Source organism: Prionailurus viverrinus, chromosome A2 (assembly GCF_022837055.1).
Source record: "Prionailurus viverrinus isolate Anna chromosome A2, UM_Priviv_1.0, whole genome shotgun sequence".
Classification (NCBI taxonomy): Eukaryota; Metazoa; Chordata; class Mammalia; order Carnivora; family Felidae; genus Prionailurus; species Prionailurus viverrinus.
This window is the reverse complement of record NC_062562.1, coordinates 163,194,716-163,222,653: the sequence shown is the minus strand read 5'-3', so window position 1 is coordinate 163,222,653 and position 27,938 is coordinate 163,194,716. Positions and strand designations below refer to the sequence as shown.

The 27,938-nt window shown below is 42.0% G+C and overlaps 1 protein-coding gene and 1 pseudogene across 1 annotated transcript; one reads left to right on the top strand and one right to left on the bottom strand.

The window, feature by feature from the left end:
* Positions 1-479: 479 nt before the first annotated feature.
* On the bottom strand, positions 480-27,237 carry LOC125154133 (GTPase IMAP family member 4-like). The gene is made up of 5 exons (XM_047837885.1): positions 27,126-27,237; positions 19,984-20,872; positions 11,195-11,247; positions 4,975-5,046; positions 480-2,246 (listed from the first exon to the last, which is right to left on the bottom strand). The coding sequence occupies exons 1-5, from the start codon at positions 27,148-27,150 to the stop codon at positions 1,321-1,323; spliced, it is 1,965 nt and encodes a 654-aa protein (XP_047693841.1). The 5' UTR covers positions 27,151-27,237; the 3' UTR covers positions 480-1,320.
* On the top strand, positions 11,201-12,726 carry LOC125151251 (zinc finger protein 277-like; annotated as a pseudogene).
* Positions 27,238-27,938: the final 701 nt, after the last annotated feature.

Sequence of the window (27,938 nt, the reverse complement as noted above, 5' to 3'; positions counted from 1 at the left end):
AACCAGAAAGGCCTCTAAAGCCTTGGTTATACATAATTTCTATCAGTGCATAATGAATGAATCCAACGAGAAGGTGGTGTTTGACTGGCAGAGAGGTTGAGAATGTGGCTGGGAATTTCCAAGGAAAAGGAGGAGAGATGTGTTGAGGGTAGAGCAAGACTACCTCTGAAATCATCTTGAACTGTTACCAAAAAGTGAAACTCACACCTGTAGTCTTAGAAGAAGTGGCAAACGTAGGGCACCTGGGTGGCTCAGTCCATTGAGCATCCCACTCTCAGTTTCAGCTCAGGTCATGATCTCATGGTTTGTGGGTTTGAGCCCTGCATCAAGCTCTGCACTAATGTGTGGAGCCTGCTTGGGGTTCTCTCTATCACTGCCTCTCCCCTGCTCATGCCTCTAAATAAATAAATAAATTTTAAATAAAATAATAAAGAAAAAGAAATATCAAAGGTATTTTCCAAGATGAAGTGGACTGAAAATTTATGGAAATATGACAGAACAGAAAACTTTTATTATAATACCAACTAGCAAGCAGTTCAGCTGGGAGAGGGTGGTATGTGCAGTAAGTTATGAAGGTCTGAGGTGGTGGAGGTGAAGTGGCAACAGTTAGTTTCACATGAAAAGGAGAGAACTGGTTATTCAGCAAATATGTTGCATTGAAGTCTGTCAAAGAGTTGCTGTAGATATATCTGAATATAGCAAACCGTTGTTGTCTTCTGTGTTGAATCTCCGTCTTTCAACTGCTCTTTCTGGCATTTCATTTAGTTGAGTTCTGAAGGGCCTGTTTTCCAGACAACTCTTTGTTCTTCAGTGGGCAGCTGATAAGAAACAACTTGAGTCCCTCTGTAAAAGTGTAACTAAATAAATCTCCATTCATCTGGAAAGAATTCTATAAACATCTCCATTATTAGACTACCTAACACGAAGAACCAATCTTTGTAACAAACCATATGGGTAAGGTGATTGCCATGTCCTAAAAGCAAAAATAAGTGAGTAGAAGCAACAAAGGGAGAGGATCCACCAATCTAGAAGGAATCTAGATTTCACTCGGGACAAATAGAGAAATTTTGGGGTCATCTTCTTAGAAGAGCATCAATATCTTCTACTCTGGAGTTCCACAAATTGAGAATGCGTCCCTCCCCTGGTAAGTCAATCAAACATCTACCAATCACCACCAGTGAATCTGATTATACCCCTTCGTCCTGAGAGTCTGAGAGACAGAATCGAGAGTGCTTCAAGGTTGGTGAATGAGTTCTGGGGTGGGGGCTTGGCAGGGCCAGCGGAAAATGTGTAGCAAATAAGGAGATCTTCTCATTCAGGTTAATCTTCCATAAACAGGTGAGAGAAGATAGGAAAAACCATCTGTAGAGCTTTCATGATCAAGTCAACTATCTTATACTGATTCTCATCTCTGTGTTTTTGCAGCTTTACAGCATATAATGCCTCTTTCTCAGCCAATTCCCTCTCCATTTGTTCCATTTGTCTCTGCTGCTCCAGTTTATCCTCCAGCTTTCTGATTTTGTCTTCAAACTCCTTTCTTATCTGCACTCTCTCTCTCTCTAGCTCTGCTGCGTAAAATTCTTGCATTTCTTGCATTTGTTTCTGAATCTCGTTGTCAGCCTTTTGGTACATCTTGTTAGTGTAGCATCTTCCTTCATTCTCGGCCACAATGCGCTGGACCAGGGTGAGCAGCTGATTTCTCTGGGCCTCCTGCTCAGCTCCTGTCGCCCGATTGTTGAACACGCAGTAGCGATCACCAAACTTGCCCACCAACTCTCGGATATCTTTGGGTGCTTTCTGTAAGTAATCATGGAAATTGATGCCATCCAAGTCATCTTTCCGGGTGAATAAGAGAATCATGTATCTCTTAGCTCTGAGTCCAAACACTTGCAGGATCTTCTCCGTGGCCTTTCGCTCTTCCTGCGTGTACCGGCCCAGCGGGACCACCAGGAGCAGAGCATGAGGCCCTGGGGAGGTCAGGAAGATGCAGTGAGCAATCTCCTTGCAGGTGTCAGCATCCTGTACCTCGGTGTCGAAAATGCCAGGCGTATCCACAACCACAATTTCTCTTCCCTGCCACCTGCTGCTCCCTTTGTTACAGGTCTTGGTGACTGATGTTGCCGCAATGCTGGAACGAAACACTTTCTCTCCGAGGATGCTGTTGCCTGTGGCACTTTTCCCTCCTCCAGTCTTACCCACTAAGACCAGTCTCAGCTGTGAATCTCTGCCATCTTGGTTTCTAAGCCCTGGGACATCAGGAAACAAAAGCCACAGCATTAGGATGGTAATCCAGCTGCTTCTCCTGCATGGCCCCCCATTTCCCCTCACACACATCCCTCCTCTGTAGCCGCACGGCCCCCCCCCCCCATAAGTGACTGCGGCACTCCCAGAACTCTATAGAAGGCCCTTCTAGAGAAGCCTATTCGAAGTCTACAGAAAGCCTGAAATTCTCTTGCAATACTTGGGGAATGCCCAAGTACTTTCCAGGATTTCCTGGAGCTTCTTACTCTTCCTTTTTATAGCTAAGTAGCCCACAGAAGAGTAAACAAAATATTGTAGTTTACAAAGAGAATTCTGAGCTGCTGCTGCTGGTAGCTATTCCTCATAAGAGCAATGCAGCAAGTAACACAAAATCTGACTTTGGGGCATCTCAGTGGGAGACTCCCCTCCCCATTTATATTCAGAATGGAACTTTGCTCTCCCATTAAGAAGCCAGCTAGGCAGGTTACACAAGCCAACCCATCCTTGCAGGGTACAAAAGGGATGCTTGTGTGGAAAGAGAAAGTGTCTTTTTCTGTTTCCTGTGTGCAACCATTTTGTCAGGGATTGTGACAGGAGAGAGAACAATAAAATTTACATTTAAAGTTAAAAACCTTAGGTTAAAAACCTTAGCTTAGAGTCCAGTGAAGTTTTCATATTCTTAATTAAGACATTAAAGAGTTATAGACAGGAAATATCAACAGATCTCTAAAATTATTATAAAATCTCTTGATACATAAAAAATAAAAGAAACAGAGCCCCTGGGTGGCTCAGTCAGATGAGCATTGGACTCTTCATATTGGCTCAGGTTGTGATTCCAGGGTCGTGGGACTGAGTCCCACATCAGGCTGCACACTGAGCATGGAGTCTGCTTAAGATTATCTCTCTCTATTCCTCTCTATCTCTCCCTCTTCCCCTGTCCCTCTCCCTCTTTCTCTCTTAAAAAAGTTGAGGGGCGCGTGGGTGGTTCAGTCAGCTGAGTGCCCGACTTCAACTCCGGTCATGATCCCACTATTTATGGGTTCCAGCCCCCCATCGGGCTCTTTGTTCACATTTCAGAGCCTGGAGCCTGCTTCAGTTTCTATGTATCCCTCTCTCTCTGCCTGTCCTCTGCTCACTCTCTGTCTCTGTCTCTGTCTCTCTTTCTCTCTTTCTCTCAAAACTAAATAAACATTAAAAAAATTCTTTGGGGAGCCGCCTGGGTGGCTCAGTGGGTTAAGCGTCCGACTTCTTGAGGTCTATGAGTTTAAGCCCTGCACCAGGATCTGGGCTGACAGCTCAGAGTCCGGTGCCTGCTTCAGATACTGTGTCTTCCTCTCTCTCTCTCTGCTCCCACTCTGTCTCTCTGTCTCTCTGTCTCTCTCTCTTAAAAATGAATAAATATAAAAGAAATTTCTTAATGAAATAAAAATGGATACAGTTGAGAGCATCAGTAGAGTTATATTTTCTTAGCTTCACTAGATTAAGCGTTCTACTTCCTAGGAAGTTGACAGATAATACCAGCTCAGCACAGCAATTCTCACATTTTTCAGAATAACTGTGACTTCAGTTAAACAACAAATCATCTATACAACTGTTATGCATTTGTATTCAGTAATTCATTGCATACCTCCTTATGGTGTCTATACAGTCTCTGTCTTCAGGATTTGTTAAACACAGAACTCCCCCCACCACCACCACCACCCTATAGAACATAGGTGGAAATCACATTTGAAAGCCTGTACCTCTGAGGAGACAGACCCTGACAGCACAACCCTAAGTGAGGCTGATTCCTGCATGGGAAATCCTGTATTATGGCCATCCTTTTATGCTTGAACATAATGCATATGTTATCATACTCACAACATTAGAGACACTATTATAAACAGCATTTTATTTGTCAGAGACAGCAACAGCATTGATCCAGTCCCTTAGACCCAAAATCTAGCAACTGCCCTTGATTCTTCCCTTCCCTTGCCTTCCCTTGCCTTCCCTTCCCTTCCCTTGCTTTCCCTTTCCTTTCCATATCAGCACATTCTCTGAGCTCCACCTGCAAATCTGTCTACTTTTCTCCCTCCACTTTGAAGGCCACCACACTAGCTCCCACTACCATCAGCATCCAGGCCTCCAGAGTCTCCCAGCTGTTCTCTCTGCTTCCATTTGGCCCCCTTCCATCTACTCTGTCAATTGGAATACTCTTTTAAAAATGCCAGTGGAGCAGAGGAGAGATATTGCAGAAGCTCCAGCTCTGGGTTCCACAAAATCTGTAGTTGGTCTCCAATTCCTTCCGAGGATTAGCAAATCATCCCCAATGCAGAGTTCACACATGATAACCAGATCCCCGGCCTGAGACAGGTAGATTTCCAGAAACCGAGAACACTGAATACAGAATGGCTAAGATTATCAAAGGAAACATGTGGATGGGAGTTCAGATTATCATTTAGTTAGCATCCCTATGCAAGGCTCCAACTTTGGGACAGCCTGAGGGCATCTGCCTAGAGAGGAGGAGAGAAATCACGGGAGGAGAAACAGAAAGGCATTTTACCCGGAGAGAGTGGACAGGGTGGACAGGAAAGAAAGAGCAGAGGAAATGAAGAGGAGATCAGATAGATACAGGGGTGGAAACATTTTGCTCCAGCCGGATGAGGGCTGGCTGTCAGCACAAGAGAACCCCTCTGCTCGCTGTCCTCCCCCACCCAGCCCGGGGGGACCCAAGCAGGATATCACCGATCTCACCGCAGCTGCTCCTGGGACCACCGGGGCTGCAGTACGTATCGCTGTTGGGGGTTGCCATTGCAGTGTGAATTCCTGCCATAGAGAAACAGAACGTGTGGTTTTAGGGAGGTGGACGGTACTGGAAGCCTCAACCTCGTGTAGCCAACAGTTTCTTCTCTTCTGCACACTTGCCACTTGGTTTCCCTGCCCTATTTCCCAAGGCTTCTCTGCTCTCCACATTTGGGCTCATCTTCAGATTGTTCCCTTTTCTTCACACAATCATGCACTTGCGGTGGTCTGTTAGCACTCCTTCAGGGTGGCCTTCCCCTGGGATACTGAGGATTTACTGACAGACCCCTTCCACTCCCCTTAAGAAGCCAGACTTGCCTAAACAATGCATTCCTTGCTAATAAATTCCTTTCTTTGTCTTCTCTTTTAATGCCCTCTCCCTGCCTTTAAAGACCTTTCTTCTGTAGCTCAGTGGAGCACCCCTCAATTTGCAGGATAAGATGCTGCCTGATTCATGAATCTTCCATAAAACCAATTTTTTGGCTGAATTTTGTTACATAACAAAATTACTGGAGCAGACTTTGACTAGGACGGGCTGAAAATGCTCGTTGTTCTGGACAAGCTCTTCTGATGGGAAGCCATCAAAACAAATATACAACACTGTGAGCAAGACAGACCCTTCTCTTGTAAGAAGAGTTCTTTCTTTATCCCTTAAAGACAGGGAATAGGAAAGAGCTTCTTGTAAAGCGAGAAGAGAAAGCACAGAATTTTTAAAAATCATTTTTGGGCACAATGTTGGTGCTGGTGATGGGTGTTAGGGAGGGGGAGGATAACAGAAATAGGGAAACAAAAGGTAGTTCGGTGTTTCATAAGGTCCTTCTTCTAGCTTGTGGGCTCTCTCTTCAGTCTGAAGTTCTGTGCTATGTATCCCAGCTCAGATGTCAGATCAAAAGACTGCACTTCTGGGGTGCTGACCTTGGGTGGCTGGGTTCTCCTACTGCCTAATGAACAGGCATCCATTGGTCCCCAGCTCCTCCCCAACTGCCGAGGGTCACCTGGAGATGAGGGGCATCTCCCTCATCTTGCCTCCTAAAGGCATGGGAAGTTCCTCTTCCCCAACTCTGAGTGAGGCTCAGAAAGGGGCAGCCCTGAGCAGGCAGACAGCTGGGTAGCAGAGCCTCTGATCCTGACCTGGGTGATGGCTTTGGGGAAAGGGACAGTGACCTGTGCTTCTTCATCTCCCATCTGCTCCTCCCCATAGAGCTCATTCTGTCTGCTCACCCAAGTTTATCCCTGAAAACTTCAAGTTTATTTATACTTTCTATTAATAACGAGGGGAATAACATTTGTACAAGTATTCTGTGGGCAGCAAGCCCTGAAAGACAATTGATTTGTAGGGCTCAGCCCTCAAAACAGATTACAACCTAAAGTCAGAAAAAAACAGGAAAAAGGAACCAACAAGAAAGACACAGTCTGAAAGCATGTTTGCCCGGAGGTTTAAAATGTACGTCCGGGGGAGAGGTCCCCTCTCCATCAAAATCACACATTACCCTTTGTTCCCTCCCCCAAATACCCCTTTTCTCTTACCTGGAAAGTTTGGGTCCTGCTCCCTTCTCTAACTTTGAAGACAATGCTAAGCTAAGACGTTGAGAGAAAGGAGAGAGGATGTGAGAGGAGGAGCTGTACAAACTTCCTCATGCAAGAGACCTGCCCACTTCGTCATCTAGCCTCTCAGATAGAACTTCCTGTAACTAATGATTTCATTTTTGCAGTACAATAAGTCAGCCATTAACCACATGGGCTGTTGACAACATGAAGTGTGACGAGTGTGAAGGCAGAAGTGAATTTTTAATTTTATTTCACCTGAATTAATTTGTAAAGGTTATATTTTTAAATAATCTCTCCACCCAATGTGGGGCTCATACAACCCAGAGATCAAGAGTTGCATACTCCACTGACTGAGCCAGCCAAGCACCTCTATTCGAACTAATTGAAAGTTAGACAACCACATCTGCCTTGTAGATACCATATTCATCCATGCAGACTCTACCAGGAAGGACAAAATAAGGGTTATGCTGTGACATTCTGGAAAAACTGCTGAGTCAAAACTAGAGAGCTGCCAGCTCTGAAAAGCCTGTGTTCCCTGACCCCACATCTCAGCACAACAGGGGTCTTTCAGACCAACGTCTGCTCCTACTGCTTAGGTCTATATCAGTGTAGGCAGCCACTATGTCCTCTCCTTCCTCCCTGGGACTAGGGGAGAGTTGTTATTTCCAAGGTATTATCTGGCTGAAGCCAGAGAGGGTAGCTTATCTTAACTAATTAGGATAGGTCCAAAGTTACCCTGTGAGATGGTGCTCAGACCATTTGCAATAGGCTAACCACTAACATCTGACTCTACCTGCCAGGAAAATGTAAACTGTGAGAGTATTGTCAAGGGGGGGGAGGGGGTCCCAGTTCCCTAGAGACACGGATCCCATTATTTTTTTTCTATATGTTACTTTTCCAAGTATCTTTATTTTCTTTTTTTTTTTTTAATTAATTTTAAAGTGGGATGGTTGAGTGTCTCAGTCAGTTAAGCATCTGACTTCAGTTAAGGTCATGATCTCACAGTTCCTGTGTTCGAGCCCCACATCAGGCTCTGTGCTGACAGCTCAGAGTCTCGAGTCTGCTTCGGATTCTGTGTCTCTCCCTCTTTGTATCTCTCCCACTTGCACTCCATCTCTCTCTTTAAAAAGTGAATAAACGTTAAAAAAGTTTTTAATTATTTGAAAAGTTTATATTTTGCTACTTGTTTTCTCAGTGCAGAGTCTGATACAGGGCTTGAACTCACAAACCATGAGATCATGACCTGGGCCCAAATCAACATTCCACATTTAACCCACTGAGCCACCCAGATGCTTTACAATCATATAAAACTGGCCACAAGGTGTCACACTACCTGGGTCCGTGCCCTGTTACAATACGAATTTCTGTCTTTTCTCATCCACAGATGGAGTCTATTCCCTTGGAACTCAAGGCCTCAAAGGTTTTGGAGTTTGCCTTTTTACAATGTGAGCTCCTTTATGCATTTCTTGTTTCTGCTTTATAATTTGACACCTTTTTCAACCCATGTCCTCCTTCTCATGCATTTAAAAATATCTGTAACCCTCTACTAGAAATGACATAGTAAAGAGACGAGAGGATGATCCCTATGCACCTCACAGCTCAGTCCCTAGAAAGTCTGTAGTCTACCTTCCATGTTAATGTTACCAAGTTCCCACCCAGAACCTTCTCAACAGAACAAGCACGGTTGTTCTAAATTTACCTGTTCACAGCCACACTTCTTTCTTGTCTTCACCACAAGCATTTCCTGCCACATCTCCTTCTGTTTTGAGCACCTCACAGGATATAAGGCTAAAGTGCAAGGTCCTACCCAGACCTACCATGGAAGCCTAATTGAGGACTGGCTTGAGCTGAGTAAAATGACCAGTGTGGGCTGTCCCTCTTGACTCTGACGTTCAGAGCCTTGACAATGGAGCTTTTAAATTTTTTTTAACGTTTATTTATTTTTGAGACAGAGAGAGACAGAGCATGAACGGGGGAGGGTCAGAGAGAGAAGGAGACACAGAATCTGAAACAGTCTCCAGGCTCTGAGCGGTCAGCACAGAGCCCGACGCGGGGCTCGAACTCACGGACTGCGAGATCGTGACCTGAGCTGAAGTTGGCCACCTAACCGACTGAGACACCCAGGTGCCCCCTGACAATGGAGCTTTTAAAAGCCCAAGCTGCTTATGGAAAACTTAATAGGTCCATTTATTACTGCTTATTTGAAATAATGACAATTGGTAATTTGAATTAGGATTTCTCTTTTTCCAAGTTGTGAATGGGCAAAAATGATGCCATGTAAGTAACATCAAAGTAGTTTGCACATTCTCTCTCACTATATTTTATTTCTATTCAACAAGAGATCGGGTATCTCAAAGTCAAGATGGCAAACGGGCCATACACGAACCATTGTGGAAAATGGATTAATAGAAACTGTAGACAACAGACATCCTCTCTTTCTGCAAACCCTCAGGAACCCATGTCATGGAGGGCTTGGGTTTATGAGCATCGGTGACAAGAGGTCTCAACAGGTTTCTGGAAGGCAGAGAGAATGTAAGACCTCAAACCACAAAACTCCAAGGAGAAAACAAGCAGCAAGCTCCTTCACATTCATCTTGGTGATGAGTTTTTGAATCTGACACCAAAAGCAAAAGTAGGCAGGGGGGGACTACATCCAACTACAAAGCTCCTGCAGAGCAAAGGAATCCTTCAACAGAATGAAAAGGCCAACATACAGAATGGGAGAAAATCTTGGCAAATCATGTATCTGATAAGAGGCCCTGGGTCAGGGGGTCCACAGGCCACATGACCCCAGGGTAGGCTACAGAGGAGGCAGCCAACAACGTCACCAGGGAAACCCTGTGGAAGTGGAGCTTCAGAAATTTCAGCTGCTGTGGACCGGGCTGTGTGCAGTGATTCCATGATCTTTTCATTCCCCCTAATTCAGAACCCCACACTACAGGGGCACCTAGGTGGCTCAGTCAGTTGAGCGTGCCACTTTGACCCAGGTCATTATCTCACAGTTCACGAATTCGAGCCCCACATCTGGCTCTGTGCTGACAGCTCAGAGCCTGGAGCCTGCTTCAGATTCTGTGTCTCCCTCTCTCTCTTCCTCTTCCCAGCTCACACTTTGTCTCTCTCTCTCAAAAATAAATGAAAACATTAAAAAGATATTTTTTAAAAAATGTTAAAAAGAACCTCACACTTCAAAGTATCTCTCCCCAAGTGTGCAATTAGAGGGTTCTTCTTGAAGACTTAGAACATTTTTAGAGGAAGCCCTCTGCCAGCCGCCCTGTAGGGTCCCCTTGGTGGGACAACCTGCCATGCTCTGTCACCTCAGATGGAGCCTATGTTTACAACCCCTCACTGGTTACATGGAACTCCTTTTCTAGCGATTTATACTTAAATATGGCATCAAATATATAGCAGGGAGAATAGACACTTGAGGAAAGATTACAAGATAAAAGGGAGCAGGAAGAGACAGAGACAAACAGAAAAAAATCACCCTTACCGGAGACATTAAGTCAGAAAACAAAACAGGCCAAAACTAACCAAACACATGAAAATAAACTTCTCTTTTAGGTATCTAGATTATCAATCCTCCCAGTGAAATCAGCTAAAAGTACTGAAAAGTATTACATATATTTTCTTAAAACCATGGGTGAACAGGCAAGAAGATACGCTGTCTCACACCTGGAGCTAATGGAGGTGGAAACCCAGACCAGTCGGGGAGGAGAGCAGCCAGCTGGCACCGGAAGGATATTTTAGCAACCTTGAAACCTAACCTTCACTTCTCAAAGCCACCCTGACATAAAAATGAGAGTCAAGGCCAGATCTGATTGGAGCGGGGAGTCTGCTGGGGGATTTTCACCACAAACCCCACTGGGTCCCTCCCTCAGTGAGGGGTGGCTCAGAAACCCGTGGCTTCTGCTGAGGGGGTCGGATGATAGGTTTGAAAAAGAAAAGGGCAGAAAGCAATTTAAAGAGGCAAAGATGCTTTAAGAGAGAAATCAGAAGAGGATAGGGGCAGAGGACATCTTCGAAATGATAATAGTTGAATTGTTTCTGCACTGATTAAGTTCACCAATCCATACATTTGCAAACTCTAACAAATCACAAAGAAGATAATTAAGAAAGCATTCACACCGCAAACTGGTGCAGCTGCTCTGGAAAACAGTATGGAAATTCCTCAAAAAATTAAAAATAGAACTACCCTACGACCCAGCAGTTGCACTAGTAGGTATTTATCCAAGGGATACAGGTGTGCTGTTTCAAAGAGACACATGCACCCCCATGTTTATAACAGCACTATCAACAATAGTCAAAGTATGGAAAGAGTTCAAATGTTCATCAATGGATGAATGGATAAAGAAGATGTGGTGTATATATATAAATATATATATATATATATATATATATATATAGAATGGAGTATTACTCAGTGATCAAAAAGAATGAAATCTTGCCATTTGCAACTACATGGATGGAACTAGAAGGTATTATGCTAGGTGAAATTAGTGAGTCAGAGAAAGACAAATATCATATGACTTCACTCATATGAGGACTTTGAGATACAAAACAGATGAACACAATGGAAGGGAAGCAAAAATAATATAAAAACGGTGCCCTCCCTTTTCTCCTCTGCCTTCTAATGGCTGCTCCCGAGACCCAGGGGGCTGCTGCTTGAGGGGAGGAGGACTGCAAGAGCAACCATAGAGAATCTGGGAGTGTCAGTTATGAGGTAAGGATTGTATCCTGGAGCTGCTTTCCCTGCCAGAAAGTCCAGGTGGCACCACCGCTTTAGAAGGTTCTCCATCTTGTGAGAACCTTGTATTTTCTGTGAAGAACATTTTCCTATGGATGAACAAGACAAACTTCTGAAGCACATGATTATTGAACATAAGATGGTCACAGCTGATGTCAAGTTGGTTGCTGATTTCCAAAGGTAAGTTTTATATTGGAGGAAAAGGTTCACTGAACAGCCCGTTACAGATTTTTGTAGTGTGATAAGAATCAAATCCACAGCTCCACTTGAAGAAGAAGACAATTACTTTTTGTTATGTGATGTTTTACCAGAAGATAGAGTACTTAGAGAGGAACTTCAGAAACAAAGACTGAAAGAAATTCTGAAACAACAGCAGCAAGAAAGAAATGATAACAATTTTCATGGTATTTGTATGTTTTGCAATGAGGAGTTTTTCAGGAACAGATCTGTTCTTTTGAACCACATGGCCAGAGAACATGCTTTCAACATTGGCTTGCCAGACAACATTGCAAACTGCAATGAATTTCTATGCACATTACAGAAAAAGCTTGACAACTTGCAGTGCTTATACTGTGAGAAGACCTTCAGGGACAAAAATACACTTAAAGATCATATGAGGAAAAAACAGCATCGGAGGATCAATCCTAAGAACAGAGAATATGACCAATTTTATGTCATCAATTATTTGGAACTTGGAAAATCGTGGGAGGAAGTTCAGTTGGAAGATGATCGGGAGTTGCTAGACCATCAGGAAGACGACTGGTCTGATTGGGAAGAGCGTCCTGACTCTGCTGTCTGCCTATTTTGTGAAAAGCAAGCAGAAACAATTGAGAAATTATGTGTCCACATGGAGGAAGCACACGATTTTGATCTCCTCAAAATAAAGTCAGAACTTGGATTGAATTTCTATCAGCAAGTAAAATTGGTCAATTTCATTCGAAGGCAAATTCACCAATGTAGATGTTATAGTTGCCATGTGAAATTCAAGTCCAAAGCAGAGTTAAGGACTCACATGGAAGAGACTAAACATACATCACTGCTTCTTGAAAGAAAGATATGGGATCAACCAGAGTATTATTTTCCAACCTATGAAAATGATATTCTACTATGTACACTGTCTGACAGTGAAAGTGACCTGACAGCTCAGGAACAAAATGGAAATATCACCATCATCAGCGAAGATATATCTAAACTGCATGCTTTGAAACAAACCAGTATTTTGAACCAGTTGGTACTACATGAGGGCTTGAAAAACTAGAAGAAAATGCCACAGAAGCAACTTTTCATGTTTTTCGCTTATGAGACAGACTCAGAAAAATTGTTTAAATTTGAACATCAGCAAAGGATTAGACCCTGGTGAAATAAAATTTTTCAAAAGTACTTTTTAAAAAATAAAGTGAGGACTTTTTGTATTTTTGGCTATAACGTTTTACTATGTAATCATTATAAATGATCTCATTTCATTAGACTAGGTTATCTATAATAAGGAAGACATGTGGGGTGCCTAGTTGGCTCAGTTGGTGGAGCATGTGACTCTTGATCGCAAGGTCATGAGTTTGAGCCCCATGTTGGATGTAGAGATTACTTAAAAAAAATTTTTTTAATAAGGAAGACATGCAAATAACAAATGAAGTGTTCAAATTATTGATGAAGTTTTTTCCTCTATCACCCATTCTCCTGCAGACTGGTAGATGTAAGAAGTTCCAGTAAATTTGTGTTCAAAATTATTTTTTGTCAAGGATAATTTATAAGAAGTACTATCCCTGTTGTATCACACCAGGCATGTAATATCCATGTACCAGTTTTACGGATGTGAGAATTGACAGTCCACTCAGGTGTTGTCAGCCAGTGGATTCTTAGAAAGTTCCCCATTGGTCTTTCATCTAACCAGTTTAGTATTCATTGGTAATTGTTACCTATTATTTTTTGTAATGGCTGCAAAAGATTTTTCTAATTCTATCATTTCTTTTACAGTGGGTTCTTTACACAGCATGTGTGCTATGGAGCACTGGAGTTTTAAGTTCTAGTTTTCAATTGTTAGTACCAGTCTGTGTAGGCAGTGCCCAAAGACTAATCTTGAAGTAATATAGACTGTCCAGAGTCTCAAGCCTAATCTCCTACCATATGATCCAAATTGACTGGATTTGTAAGTTATATAGGCTCTGACCATGGCTTTAGATTTCCAAGCCTCCAGCTTTGCAGACACCTGCACAAGGCTTTTATTAAAAACCAAGCAGAGAAATGAAAGCCCTTATTATAATGGAAAATGCTTAAATTAAAGATGCAATTGATCTAAAAAAATAATAATAATATAAAAACGGGGGGGGAACCTAAGAGACTCTTAAATATGGAGAACAAACAAAGGGTTGCTGGAGGGGTGTGGGAGGGGGGATAGGCTAAATGGGTAAAATACATTAAGGAATCTACTCCGGAAATCATTGTTGCACTATATGCTAACTAACTTGGAGGTAAATTTAAAAATAAATAAATTATTTTTAAAAAAAAGAAAGAAAGCATTCACACCTTAGCACATAGTAAAATTATATCCCATCAAAGCAGAAAGACTACCTTAAAAGGAGTCAGAAAGAACAGAGAGAGGACCTTTGAGGAAGAAATAGTTGGAGTTATGCTGATTTTTTTTAATTTATGTATTTTGAGAGATAGAGAGTGAGCAGGAGGGAGCAGGGGGAGAGAGAACCCCAAGCAGGCTCTGTGCTGTCAGTGAAAAGCCCACTGTGAGACTCAATCCCAAGAACTGTGAGATCATGACCTGAGCCCAGACCAAGAGCTGAATGCTTAACCAATTGAACCACCTTGGTGCCCCTCTTTTTTTTTAAGTAAGCTCTACATCCATTTTTTTTTAAGTAAACTCTACACCCATCAACATGGGGCCCAAACCCATGACCCTGAGAGTAAGACTCAAACACTATATCAACTTAGCCAGTCAGGTGCCCAACAGAGGAGCCAGGAAACAGTGGAGGTAGGTTTTCAGCGTGCTGAGAGAAAATGACAGTCAACCTGAAATCCTAGTCTCAGAGAAAATTGCTGTCAAAACTAAGGGGAAAATACATACACCCATTTCAGGCAACACAGACTGAGATTTCTTGACACAATCTCTAGCACAATCTCATTAGAGGAATTTGTAAAGAATGTATCTGAGGCAAGAGGAAAGTAATCCAGATAGTAAATCACAGGTAAAAAAAAAAGTAAGTTTAAACAAATGCAAACTGTGTAAAATAATACTAATGCTTCCTAAGGTTTAATCGGGGAGAATGAGAAAATTAAATATTCAACAATAACAATATATAGATTGGGGTTGAGGGTGGGAATGGAATTAAAATGTTCTAATTTGTTGTATATGAAGAAGATTAAAACAGATTTCTCGAGATTTTGAGCAGTTAAGAATGTATGTTGTAATCACTGGGTGATTACAGGAAAAGCACACATAATTTCCAAACTAGTAGAGGAAAACACAAAATGTGAAAAAAAAATCCAAATCATTCAAGTTAAACCACACAGAGGAAGGGGAAGAAAAAGAAATACGGAGCAGGCTGGACAAGTAAAAGCAAAGAGTAAAACTTTAAATATGCATCCCCATAAGTCACAAGTTTTAATTATGATAAATGCACCAATGTTTTCAGTTAAAAAAAAAAATAAAGAGTTTTGGAGGGGACTGAAGAAGAAATCCAAGTCAAAAACGTTAAGTGAGGGAAAACTTGAAAACAAAAGTGTAAGTAAACCTACAAGCACATTCTAAACAAATAAAAACAGAATATCAAACTACATAGACTTTTCATTCGATAATTATCGAGAGCTTATCATGTGCCAGGCACTGTTCTGGGCAACTGAATACATCAGCAATGAGAGCTGGTAAGGATCCTTTCTTTCTGAATCGTTTAGTGGTCCTTGAAGGAGCAGAAAATGAACAAAAAACAAATTTGTAAATTACAAAAGCTATGAGATGTTCTCTTGTAAAAGAAGGAAAATCACAGAGGGAGGGTAAGGAGGGGGGAGAGCAGAGAAGATGAGTTGAATGCACACCACGGTCTCGAAACAGCTGCCTTGTTCATCAGGTGTAAGTAGTCCCATGCATCAAGACAAAACACGGTTTTACATTGATATGCACCACAAAGGGAGGCATCACATGTATAAAGGGAATAATCAAATCACAAGAGGAAACAGACAAATCTCCATGTATGGTGACAGATTTTAACACACACCTCTCATTGCTACAACAGGCAGATACAAAAAAATCAAAAAGTACACAGAAGATTTAAGCCACATGATTGATAAGTTTGACCTAATGAGCATATGTAGACTATTTCATGAAATTTCTGAGCCAGTTGTTTACAAGTACGTAGGAAAAATTTATTAACGTTGTTCTTATGTTTATCCATGAAGAAATGCTCTAAAATTTTTGAAATAACATAGACAACATTTCCTGACCACAATGTAATTAAAAGAAAAGTAAATAAAATGTCATACGTTTAGCAATTGGAGAACACAGTTTTAAATAACTGATGGGTCAAAAGAGACAAAAACAGAAATTGATCAATATTTGGAATGAAGTGTAATTAAATTACTGCATTTCAAAGCCTATGAAAAATTAAAATTTAGCTTTCAGTGTGTATTAGGAAAGAGAAAGAATGAAAATTAATCAGCAAAATACATATCTGCTTCAGATCCTGTGTCTCCCTCTCTCTCTGCCGCTCCTCCACTCATACTCTGTCTCCCTCTCTCTCTCTCTCTCTCTCTCTCTCAAAAATAAGTAAACAGTTTAAAAAATTATTCAGTTTCACTGAAGGGTAAATTTTCTACAATCCCTGGCCTATGCCTGCTCCCAGAAAAGAACCTGCAGTGTAGACAGGGCTGCTTAGAGCTCTCCCCAACCTGCCCTTCTCCTCCTGTCCTTGCCTTGGCTCTGATTGCTCATGGGCTGGGGGAGAAGAGGCAGGAACACTGAAGACCAGTCAGGTGTAGTCTGGCCTTGGTGGGGGTGGGGGATCGTGGCAGAATACTTAGTGGCTCTTCCCCCACCCAGGAGACCTTTAATGAGTCTTTAGAGAGTCTTCCCTGGGAATCTGCAATCACAAGTCCAACAGACGGCCACTCTCTCCCCTCCCGCCGGTTGCTTCCATGTCTGTTCCTGGTGCCTGGACTTCCAGAGCTCTTGTCCACACAGAAGCTGTTGGGATCCCTGCTGGGCCCCTGGGCAAGTCCCCCTCAAACTGGCTTTGGCTGCATCCCTACTGTATGGCCCACATTTGATATGAGGAACCTATACTTTTGCCCCTCCCCCGCTCCCTAGTGAAAGTTTTGACTGCTTCCAAGACAGCCGCCACCGTGTGTACCCTGCTCCCTCCACAGAACACAGCAATAGCCTTCATGTATCCCATGGGACCAGCAGGCAGCAAAGCCAAACTCCAAAGGAAACACATCAAGTCTCTTAACATACACGACCCACATCCCTCTGGCAGCATCAAAGTCCTGAGGTCACCTCACTAGCTTTTGGGAAGAGGGAACCTCCATCTCGCTGGACATGGCACGCAGAGAGGAGTCCCTGTGGGGCTTCCCTTATATAGTCACACGGTACACCTGGGTCACCTTCTGCACTGGGGGGGGGGGGGTGATTGCTCTATAGATGAACCCCAAGAATTGACCAATTCTAATTTGTCATTGTCCTTATAATTGAGGGGTTCTCTTTTAAAAGTCATTCCTCCTGGGATGCCTGGCTGGCTCATTTGGAAGAGCATGAGACACTTGATCTCAGGGTCATGAGGTGGAATGCCATGTTGGCTGTAGAGATTACTTAAATAAAACCTAAAAAAAAAAGTCCTTTCCTCTTGATCCCTTCAAATATCTATCAAATTAGTTGAAGGAATAAATCTCACAAAACTGGTTCTCGCTTCTTCCTTTGGGCATCCTATGTGGATCTTCTGGCATAGAGCTTTTGACTGTGGGGTATCGGCAATTAGAAAGATTCAGCTGAAATTGGAGATATTTATGTTAACATCCTGCCACATTTACCCCAAGCCTTTCACATAACCTTCGGATGCAGATTTCAAGTTAATGCAGGTCGTTTATATTGGACCCTACCTTTGACATCTGATATTCAACGTGTCACAACCTAACTGAACGCTGTGGCTCCTGACTCTACCCTTCCCCTGAAAATCTTACCTATCACCCTGAACTTTCCTGTTTCTGAACAGAAGCATGATCATCCTACCCATCACCCACATGGACACATCCTACACATCCTTCACAGTAGACTTCACACCTAAATACTTCCTCAGGTCTTCTTCTATAAATCCTTGTTTAAATTCCCCATCATGAGTCATGACTATCACATATTTCAACAACAGGGATCATGCACACATTAAATGCTGGAAATACCACAGTCTTCAGCACTGAAATAGAACCATCTTCAGAAAAAATTGGGACATAAAATATGTTAAGAGAAGTGAGTGAGCAATATTTCAATTGTCAAGTGAAGAGATAATGATTTAGTTGATTTACTGGTTTTTACTCTGGGTATGTGTTACCTTCCAAAATAGAACCTAAGGTTGGGAAAAAAGAAGTTAGATCACATAAGCTGCATATTCAAACAGCCCTCACACAGGTTAATTGTATTAAGAATGCTTCTGCATATCTCTGAGAGAAAATATCTTTTAAACGGTTCTGAAATGAAAAAAGTCAGGAGAGAGCATGAATACTTTGCTCTCTAGAGATACCATCACACAGATGAGTCACTTACAAGGAAGTACTTTTGAACATAAGAACTGCATGATGGCAAAGAGTACTTTGGTCTCACTTTGGCATTTGACACATGTTTTCTCATGAGAGGATTTTTCTTCCGTGTTGCTTTTACTGTGTTCTGAATACTGGTGATGAATCTTAGAATGAGTGGGTATTTAGAATCTTAAGTTTTCCAGACTTAATCTCTAATCCATCTCCCGAAGAGTCACTGATATGGTAAACACTCTCAGTCATGTTCACAGACAAAACAAAGGACGAATAAAAATTCTAATAATTTGGATTTGGGATGTCTGCAATCCTTGTGAGTGACTGAGAGTCACCCATCTAACTTTGAAATTTCTCTATTATTTTAGCAAGACAGAACCTTTCATCTACTTACTGCAAATGTCATAGCATGGAAGGGTAAGGAGAGATTTTTCTGGTGTCAGAAAACAAGCACTAGAGGGAATGAAAAACCATCAATAACAATAAAGATGCTCTGAAAGAGAACTGGGTACCATAAGATTTATCAATCAGGTTCTCACAGGAAAAAGATAGTCTGCTCTCATTAGGTACTTGGAGAAAGTTTAGAGAAGGGGCCTCTTACACACTGTGGACACAGGAAATTGAGAAAACATGGGGGCATTGATAGTATCGATAAGAAAATTAAATCCCACCTGAAGGGGTGAACGAACACTGGAATTCAGAAGAAGATTTGGGTAGAAAGGCCACCAAGGGAGGAGCTGTGACCTTTGGCGTAGGGTTGCAGTTAGTCAGAGATGGCCCTGCAGAGATAGACGTGGGAGAATGGATACCCCAGCCTTGCTTTTCTACTTCCACAGGGCCTCTGACTTGGACTTCCCATTGGCCAGCCAGGCAGAAGTCAGAGAGCAAGAGATCCCACCAATGCAGTGCAAATAGATCAGCCTCAGGGGGCAAAGAGCTAGGGTGAAGTGTGATTCTGCAGAGGCAAATGAAAACTATGTGGCCCAGATGGGATTTTTCAGATACAATTGGAGACATTTTAGGTTAGGATGGTCCCTAAAACAGAAAAGAGAAACACAGTAAGAGAATCCTGTGACTTTCAGATCTCCATGAACCACAGAACAATCTTCCCAGAGAAACCCAATACCTCCCTAAAAAGTACTTGTGACCACGCAGTGCAACCACACATGTGACCAGTGTTTCAGACACTTAACATGTGCAGGATTTCTGATTTGAATTTTCCTGAGTCTTTGAACTCTATATGCCATTGCCTGATTATGCCAACTTTGTGTGAAGAGGGACAGGTGGGAAGGGGAGGCGGTGGGGACTGAGAGCTGGGAAGAGGCTTCATTCTGGTTGGTTCTCACTGCATAACAAACCATTCTGAAGCTCAGTGGTTAAAAACAAAAACCATCATTTATTTGTTCTCATAAAGCTGCCATTTGGGCAGGACTCAGTGGGAATGGATCATCTTTGCTTTCTGCAACTTCGCCTGAGATGGCGGGGCAGCCGGGGGGCCCGCTTCTGCATTGCCTCATTTGCATGGCGGGCAAGTTGATGTGAGTCACAAATGAAAGGTGAGCTGGGAAGTGGGCCAGTTACTTCAAGCCCTCTGGAAGGGGGCCTCTCAAGAAGCAGCCTGGGCTTTCTCACAACATGACAGTCAAGTTCCAAGGGCAAGAACCCCAACAGGGCAAGGAAGCATTGCCCACATGTAACTTTAGAGTCACAAGGTGTTGCTTCAACCATCTGCTATTAATTGAAACGGTCCCAGATCTGCCCTGTTCCAAGGTAGAGGACACAGGCCCCGCAAGTCAGTGGCAGGAGTAACAGGGTCAGGTTATAGGAAGAATAAGTAGAAGCTACTGTCACAGCTGTCTATGGAAACTACAATCTACCACTATTGCAAATCATCGTAAATTCAAAAGAAAAAATGAAATGGTCTTTACTACCAAAACGTATGCCATATTTTTGAAAGCACCCTCCTAATCCCATCTAAAACATGTTCAAATATGCCCTTCTCAGCTTCTTCCCTGATATTTTTTAATTGTTCATCATAAATCCTCTTTAGCCATTCTATTTTTTTCTCCCGTTCTTCCTGTGATTTATCAGCATATTCCTTTTCTACTAGTTTAATTTCATTATTTAATTGATCGGCATAGATTTTCTTCAGGTCTTCTTCCCGTTGCCTCAGCCTCTTCTCTGTGTCCTTGTAAATGGCATCTGTAAAGTAATCCCCTCCGTTGTTCTGCACCATCTCCTCTATCAGCTCCACCAGCTCCTGCACTTGAGCTTCCTTCTCGGCCTCTGAGGCTCTGTTGTTGAAGGCACAGTAGCGGTTCCCACACTCGTTGATGATGTTTCTTAGCTTCACATCTGAATCTGCTAAGAAGTCACTCAGGCTCTGCCCCTCCAAGTTATCTTTGCGAGTGAACAACATGAACATGTGCTTCATGGCTGGCTTCCCAAAGACATACTTGATCAATGCCATGGTCTTCTGCTCTTCATCCGTGTAGCGGCCCAGCTGGAGGACCAAGATGATGGCGTGGGGCCCAGGGCAGGAGTAGAGGACACACTGGCTGATTTCCCTGCACGTGGTATCCAGGGTCTCCTTGGTGTCAAAGAGCCCTGGGGTGTCAACAACAAGAAGTTTCCTCCCCTTCCATTCCTTGGATGCTTTTTGACACTTGGTGGTGACAGCATGGGGAGCAACTCTAGAGTCAAAGACTCCACTCCCCAGGATGGTGTTTGCCGTTGCGCTCTTCCCACTTCCAGTTTTTCCCACCAAAACAATCCTCAGAGTGTTGTCCTGAGGGTCTTCCATGTCACTACCAGTGGCTGTGGGGTGTAAAAAAGAGAAGGAGAAGGAAAAGAGTCAACGAAGGTAAGTGGAAACCATCATGTTCCTCTTATCTCCTTTCTGTTTCTCCATGAAAACCTGCAGTAGTGTACTATCCATGTTGGTCCCATAAAGACAAAAAGATGAAACAATTCAATCACCATGGAAGAAACAATAAAGTAGTTAAAGAGTTCCCCTACAAAAGAGTACCAGGTCCAGATGGTTTCATGGGGATCTCACTTAACCTTTCTTAATCTATTCCTGATGACTTAAAACAGAAAGAAATCTTTCCTGTTCTTTCTATGCCACAAGCATGATATTGATCCCAAAGGCTAACAAAGATTTCACCAATAAATAAAGCTACAGACATGTCTCATTTGCGAATACTAATGCAAAAATCCCAAATAAATTGTCAGACACTAAAAAGTAATACCCCACAATTAAATGTGATTTATTTCAGAAATAGTAGGGTGGTTCAATATGAGAACATAGATTGTTACAATACATCCCCTTTAGTAGATTTAAGAAGAAAAATACTTTGATGCAGAACAGACATTTGCCCAAATTCAATGCTGTTTTAATAGATACTTCTTTAACGTGATTTTATAGAAATATAAATTTTGACAAATTTGTCACCTTTTTTTCTCTGCCGCCTATATAGTTGACTATAATCTTCATTTGGATGAATGAAGAAAGAAAATTAGCCTGTAGAGTCAACAAAGAGAAGAACGATGAGGGAGGGCCATCTCTACCAGATAGTAAAATATTTTAGCCCCTATAATTAAGTCAGTATGATGTGTGTGTGAACAGAGACAGAATGGAAAACAAAAACAGACAATTCAGAAATAGACCAAATTGGTCTACTATATTCATGAGTATCCAGTGCAATTGTATCGTGTTACATTTATCGTCCGTAAGGCAGCATCTCACAGCAATGGGAAGAAAGATGGACTAATAACCAGCATTGGGATAACTGCAAAACCACACAGAAAAAGACAAAACTGCACCCACGTCTTCAGGCCATTCACTTGCTAAATACATTAGAAATATAAACACTAAAAATCAATCCACATAAATACTAGAAGAAACTCAGACCAATCCTTTGTAACCTAGGGGTGGGGCAACTCTTTCTAAGATTTGAAAGATTGTAAGGAAAAGGATTCATACATCTGACTACATAACGACCTAAAAGACAGTGGGAGACAACAAACATCACAGACAATTAAAATACGAATGTCAGACTATATCAAAGAGGGTTAATTCTCCTCTTATACAAAGAATACCTAAAAGTAGAGAGACAAATTTCCAACAGCTCGATAGAAAAGGGAGCAAGACATAGGAATAAACAGTTCAAAGAAAAAAAAAGAAATGCCAATGCTCTTCAACTATGTAAAAACATATGAACACTAACTTAAAGTAGAGAAAATTCCAATATAGGAAAAGAAAATAACTAAATATAGTAAATTAAAATTACACTGAGATACTATTTCTCCACTTACGGATTTGGCAATAATCCAAAAATTTGCTGCTATAATCAGTCAGTAAAGGTTTAGCGGAAACAGGTTCTCTTCTCCGTGGCTAATGAAATTGAAAAACAGTCTAAAACCTACAGAGGAGAAATTGGCAATATCGTACAAATTACATATACATTTATTCTTGGATTCTGAGTCCCAATTTTAGGATTTATGCCTGTAGTGGTCAAGGGCAGATCACACCTAAACGTGCAATGTTGGCATACTATTTCTTTTTTTAAATTTTTTTACATTTATTTATTTTGGAGAAACAGAGTGAGACAAAGCATGAGCGGGGGAGGGGCAGAGAGAGAAGGAGACACAGAATCTGAAGCAGGCTCCAGGCTCCCAACAAGCGGTTAGCACAGAGCCTGACGCTGGGCTCGAACCCACGAACTGTGAGATCATGACCTGAGCGAAGTCGGACGCTCAACCGACTGAGACACCCAGGCGCCCCGGCATACTGACTATTTTAAGTGAAAGTAACAAGATACAACCTATGTGGGAAGATTATTAAGACCCTCTTCTGTCCCCCTCCAAACAGGAAACAAATCTCCCATGTAAAAGGTGCCCTTCCTGTCCCAGGAGGTAAAGAAACACCCTTATGACCAGGGATGGGAGATTTAGAGCCAAGAAGACTGTATAAACAGCCCACTACTTTCTACTAATTTACTACCCCAGCCCAAAGGCTCTTTAGAATTCCTCCCTAACAATCCTGAGAAACTTAACAGGAACCCATGGGGGAGGGGAAGGAAAAAAAAAAAAAGAGGTTAGAATGGGAGAGAGCCAAAGCATAAGAGACTGTTAAAAACTGAGAACAAACTGAGGGTTGATGGGGGGTGGGAGGGAGGAGAGGGTGGGTGATGGGTATTGAGGAGGGCACCTTTTGGGATGAGCACTGGGTGTTATATGGAAACAAATTTGTCAATAAATTTCATAAAAAAAAATAAAATAAAATAAAATTCAAATTAAACATTAAAAAAAAAAAGAATTCCTCCCTAACAGATGCTCCCAAAGTTAAGTTTTCCATGTTTTGTCAATCCCTCACAGATCCGTCATCTCTTTGCCTAAAAAGTATAAAAACTGCCTGCCTTGGTCATTTCTCTTCATCTTAGTTTCATTACTGAGCATTTGTGCACACTGCTCTTTTTCCTCTTGTTAATCTGCCTCAAGTGAATGTAATTCTTAGTGCAGCTGGAAGACCTTGAAGGGTAGAGGAAGAAGTTCCCCTTCCTTTTATCCCAGAGCTACACTGACAAAAACACAGAAAAAGATAAGGCATATGTTTATTCTCTGCATCACTATTTGTAATAATTAAAGACCAAAAATATACCAAATGCCCACCAGTAGGAGTCTGGTTGAATAAACTAAGGTACATACACACAGCGGTGTACTATCCAACTGTAGAAAGGAATAAGAAATACCTCTCTATGCCGGGATGGAGAGATCTCCAGGATATTTCACTAAGCAAAAAAAAAAAAAAAAGGCAAAGCGAATAAAATAATATTTAGTTTACTGTCATTTCTCTAGTGGGGAGGAACATGAACTGTAGGTACAAAGTACAACATATATTTCATGCACATGAAAAAGCAATGGCAGATCATCTGAACCGTCACCAAAGAAGTTACTGACAGAGGGATGGGAGGAATAAGGCGGGGGACAGGGTAGAAGCTGGAAACTACTTTGAATATACTTCAATTTCATAGATTTGTCTTGAAAGCATGTACTTCCTTCTTTTTGAGAGTTCGAATTACACCTCTTTTCCTTTATGAAAGACCCACATGTGTACCTGCTGTTGCTGGCTGACATAAATTCAAAGAGGATTTTTCATTGTACAAGAAAAAAAAGCTGAACACGAATACAGCATTCCGCATTTGTTTCACAGCCAGTTGAGCTAATAGAGAGGACCAGTGGGCCAATGTCCACACCAGCTGCCAATCACCTTCCCCGGGAACCTCACACAGGGGTTCACCATCCAGTCACCAGTCTGTGAGCCAGATGAGCACGTGGGCTTTCTCTCAATTGAATGTGTGCATCTGTTAACAAGTTGTGTCTAAAAGTATCAGAAACACGTAAGGGAGGTTATTTGGGGGAGATCTGGGAATGCGCACCCTTTTTCCATGTACATTCATGGTAATTGCTTCTCTCCTTTATCTCATTTTGTTTCATAAAAGATTTCATAGGAACATTCTGCTTGTGGATAGTGAGGAACATCTGTAAATAGCTTCATAATTATAAACAAAAACTATATTTTAAGATAACTGGTAAAAATCAAAAGCAAATGAAATACATAGTATTTGGTGTAATAGACAAACCACACAAAGAATTGGTCCAAGAAACTTGAAAATGCAGTTGCTTCATTGGCTATTGTCCTAATGGGATATAGTGTAAGGCCAAATAGGGGGGGAAAACGTCAAGAAAATCTTAAATTGCTTTCAGGAATCCTGTCCTATTCTTAGCTTTTTGTGCACATGTGTAGTTTTGAAGCCCAAGGACAAGCCCAGTGGCAATGAACACCCTTAGCGCCCATACTGTGCCCTTCAAATGCCATTTCCCACCAAAAACATTAAGAATCTTAGGAGAACGTACCGATTCCAGATCTGGGCCAAGAAACGTACAAGTGGATCCTAGACTATCTAGTCATACTATAAAGCGAGGATTCTATCAAAAACTACTCAGACCGTGGGATGCCTGGCTAGCTTTGTCAATACAGCATGCATCTCTTGATCCCACGTTCATGAGTTCTAGCCCCACACTGGGTGCAGAGATCACTTTCAAAAAAAAAAAGTTTGGATCTTACTGAAAGGACTACAGGGCCAACTTGAAGAGGCTGACTGGACAGAGATGGGGTAATTTGAGTACCGATGATAATAATAATTTCAATGGATTAAAATTCATCAAATATGTTGAAGTTCATGAATTCATAACAATACCAACATCGCAAAAGAAGTGAAGTGTTCTCTTTGGGGTATGCTAGGAAATGATGTCATCAGTCTGAACATGGACAAAAAAGAATCAAGCATTCCTTTTGTCTTATTAACTACACCTTATGGAAACGAAGGTATGATTCAGGGGAACTTTCTTTTTAAAGGATTATGCCATCTAATAAATGAAGAAAGAATGATAGAATTATAATATTATATTTCGTGACCGATAATGAAGCAAAGTTACTCTAGGCTATCATTACTGTCTGCTACATTACAGAAAGAGACAGAAGAATATATAAGGTGCCTTCTCATGGACGTTTACAACTGCACCTATGAAATATTGCCACCCAAATAACCAGGCAAGCCTTAACCTGATCAAGCCTCTCCTTAAATTTAAACTTATACAAAACACGGAAACTGGAAGAACATGTCATATGACGTCTTGAGGATTTAATGAGCAAAAAGTACACTGTCCAATTCTCTTGGAAAAAGGACCAACCATTTCTTAACCAAAAACATTTTACAAAAAGAAACAGGAAGGTGAAAACTTATTTAACAAATTAAATTTAAGAGATATGAAAGAATCAAAATTTATGAACCGTATTTGGAGCTGATTTCAATTTTAAATTCTAGGAGACGATCTGGGAATTGGAATACACCTGGTAATTGTTTAAAAATTCTAATTGCTTTTTGAACTCTGATCATGGTATATTTTAATGACCTTTATCTTCCAGACATACATATGTAAGTAATTACTGATGAAGTGATAAAATTTTTAGTATTCTAGTAATTTAATACTTTTTAGTATTCTAATGTTTAAAGTGTATGTATGTATGTATTTAATCTCTACACCCAGCATGAGGCTCAAACTCACAACCCTGAGATCAAGAGTCCCATGCTTCCCACTGAGCCACATAGGTGCCCCCACTTTGATTCTTGAAATGAAGAGATTGATGTGGCTCAGAAATGCTGAGAAAGTTGCCCAAGGTCACTGCGCTAATGGGCTTTGGGCAGAGAATGGATCCAATGCAAAGTATGTCTGACCCTACACTCATGCATAACCCTTGCACACTCTGGTCTCTTCTTGGTTCCTTCTCAGGTCCTTGATTCTACATTTCTGTTTACATTGGATCAGAAATAGATCATGGGAGGCCAGGGGAGGTAGATCACTCTCTGTCCAGAAACATGAACTGGTAGCAACCCTGGAAATAGGGAAGGCAACCAAAGGGCTTCACACATTTGTTTTCTATAGAATAGCTCATTCTCTCCCCCATGGCACCCCTTCCTTACCTCCTCTGTTACACTGTCTATCACACCATTTCTCTCTTACATGTTGGAAAGGACACAGCCAGCTGAATTCTAGGCTTCCTGTGCCATTTGTGACCTGGGTATCCCGGGGAATTTCATAAAACCACACGCACACCATCTGGGATTCAGATTTTCTTTCAGGAAAAAAGAGGGATTGGGACAGACTGGTCTCTAAATTGCCTTCCAGCTCTAAAGACCTGCCTTGAGACACTAGTTTCCCACTAAGGGAAATGGATGGGGTGTCAGGCAGCACTCACTCTGTCATGACAGCAACTGATGGAAGATATGCTGTTCAGCAAGTTTGTCCTGCTAAATAGGAGACAGGTGGACATGGGCTACTCAATCTCCTTACTCCCACTCTTCCTCCCCCAGGACCCCTGTGGCAGCATCCTGTTTGCTGGGCTGCTGGCACGGTACTTGATCCCCTCTCGGACCAGAACCCACACCCATGCACAACCCTATGTCCTGCGACCCTCACGGTTCCATTGCTCTGAGGCGAGGCTCACCTTTTGAAGGAGCTGAGTTCCCCATTGTTCTCCAAAGAATCTGATTGAGCTGCTGCTTTTGCTTTCACTGTGAGGAAAATGTGTTTGCACCCTTCAAACCTCTGAGGCAGGAAGCTCAGATTGGGTGGAGCTAGTGAAGGAACTATTTGGCTTTAAAGAGACAGAAATATTGCCCTATAATTGGAGGAGTGCTTTAGTTTTACCAAAGTATAAGCTTTTTCTCCATGTGCCTGCTCTCACACCAAATTTTCCAAACCTATATTTGTTGTTTGGGGTTATACTGGTGGATCCCAAAGGCCCTTATTAAGTGACCCAAATCATGCACACAGACCCAGGCATGGTGTTGGATCATCTTCCCTGCATGACGTGGGAGACTCTGGTGTGATTCTAGGAAGAAGAAACTCAAATGCGTGGTTAGATGTGTCCAAATGTAGAGCCTGGGATACTTCCCAGTGATTGTATCATATGGGTTTTCATGAGAGTCTTTCATGAAGGTCTCAAGTTACTCATTAAAAATTTACCAGCCTTCAGGTACAAAGCCAAGAGTCTAAACCATTGGGAGCCAAGAGAAAAAAAGGAAGATGTGGCCTGGAAAAAGTCTTCCAATGACCATACACCTTCTCTAGTTTTCTTCATATGGTTCTTTCAAGCCCCAAAATATGCATGACCTGACAACAAAAGATGCACCCAGGGAGGAGATCAAACTTTCCCCTACAACCTTCCTACTTTCCTCTACCCCAGACCCAGGCACAGGTAGATTTTCCCAGATTTAGCCAGTGCATCCATTCCAACCTGCTCTGGAAACTTTGAGAT

Bases quoted from the DNA above. Each gene is read 5' to 3' on its own strand.
- LOC125154133 (XM_047837885.1), bottom strand. From the start codon at position 27,150: ATGGGGAACTCAGCTCCTTCAAAAG. The intron at 5,047-11,194 runs GCAGAGGAGAAA...TCTCTATGGCAG, and splicing joins TCGGGAGCAGCCATTAGAAG to GAATTCACACTGCAATGGCA. The intron at 2,247-4,974 runs GTGAGATCGGTG...CTGATGTCCCAG, and splicing joins TGGTCCCAGGAGCAGCTGCG to GGCTTAGAAACCAAGATGGC.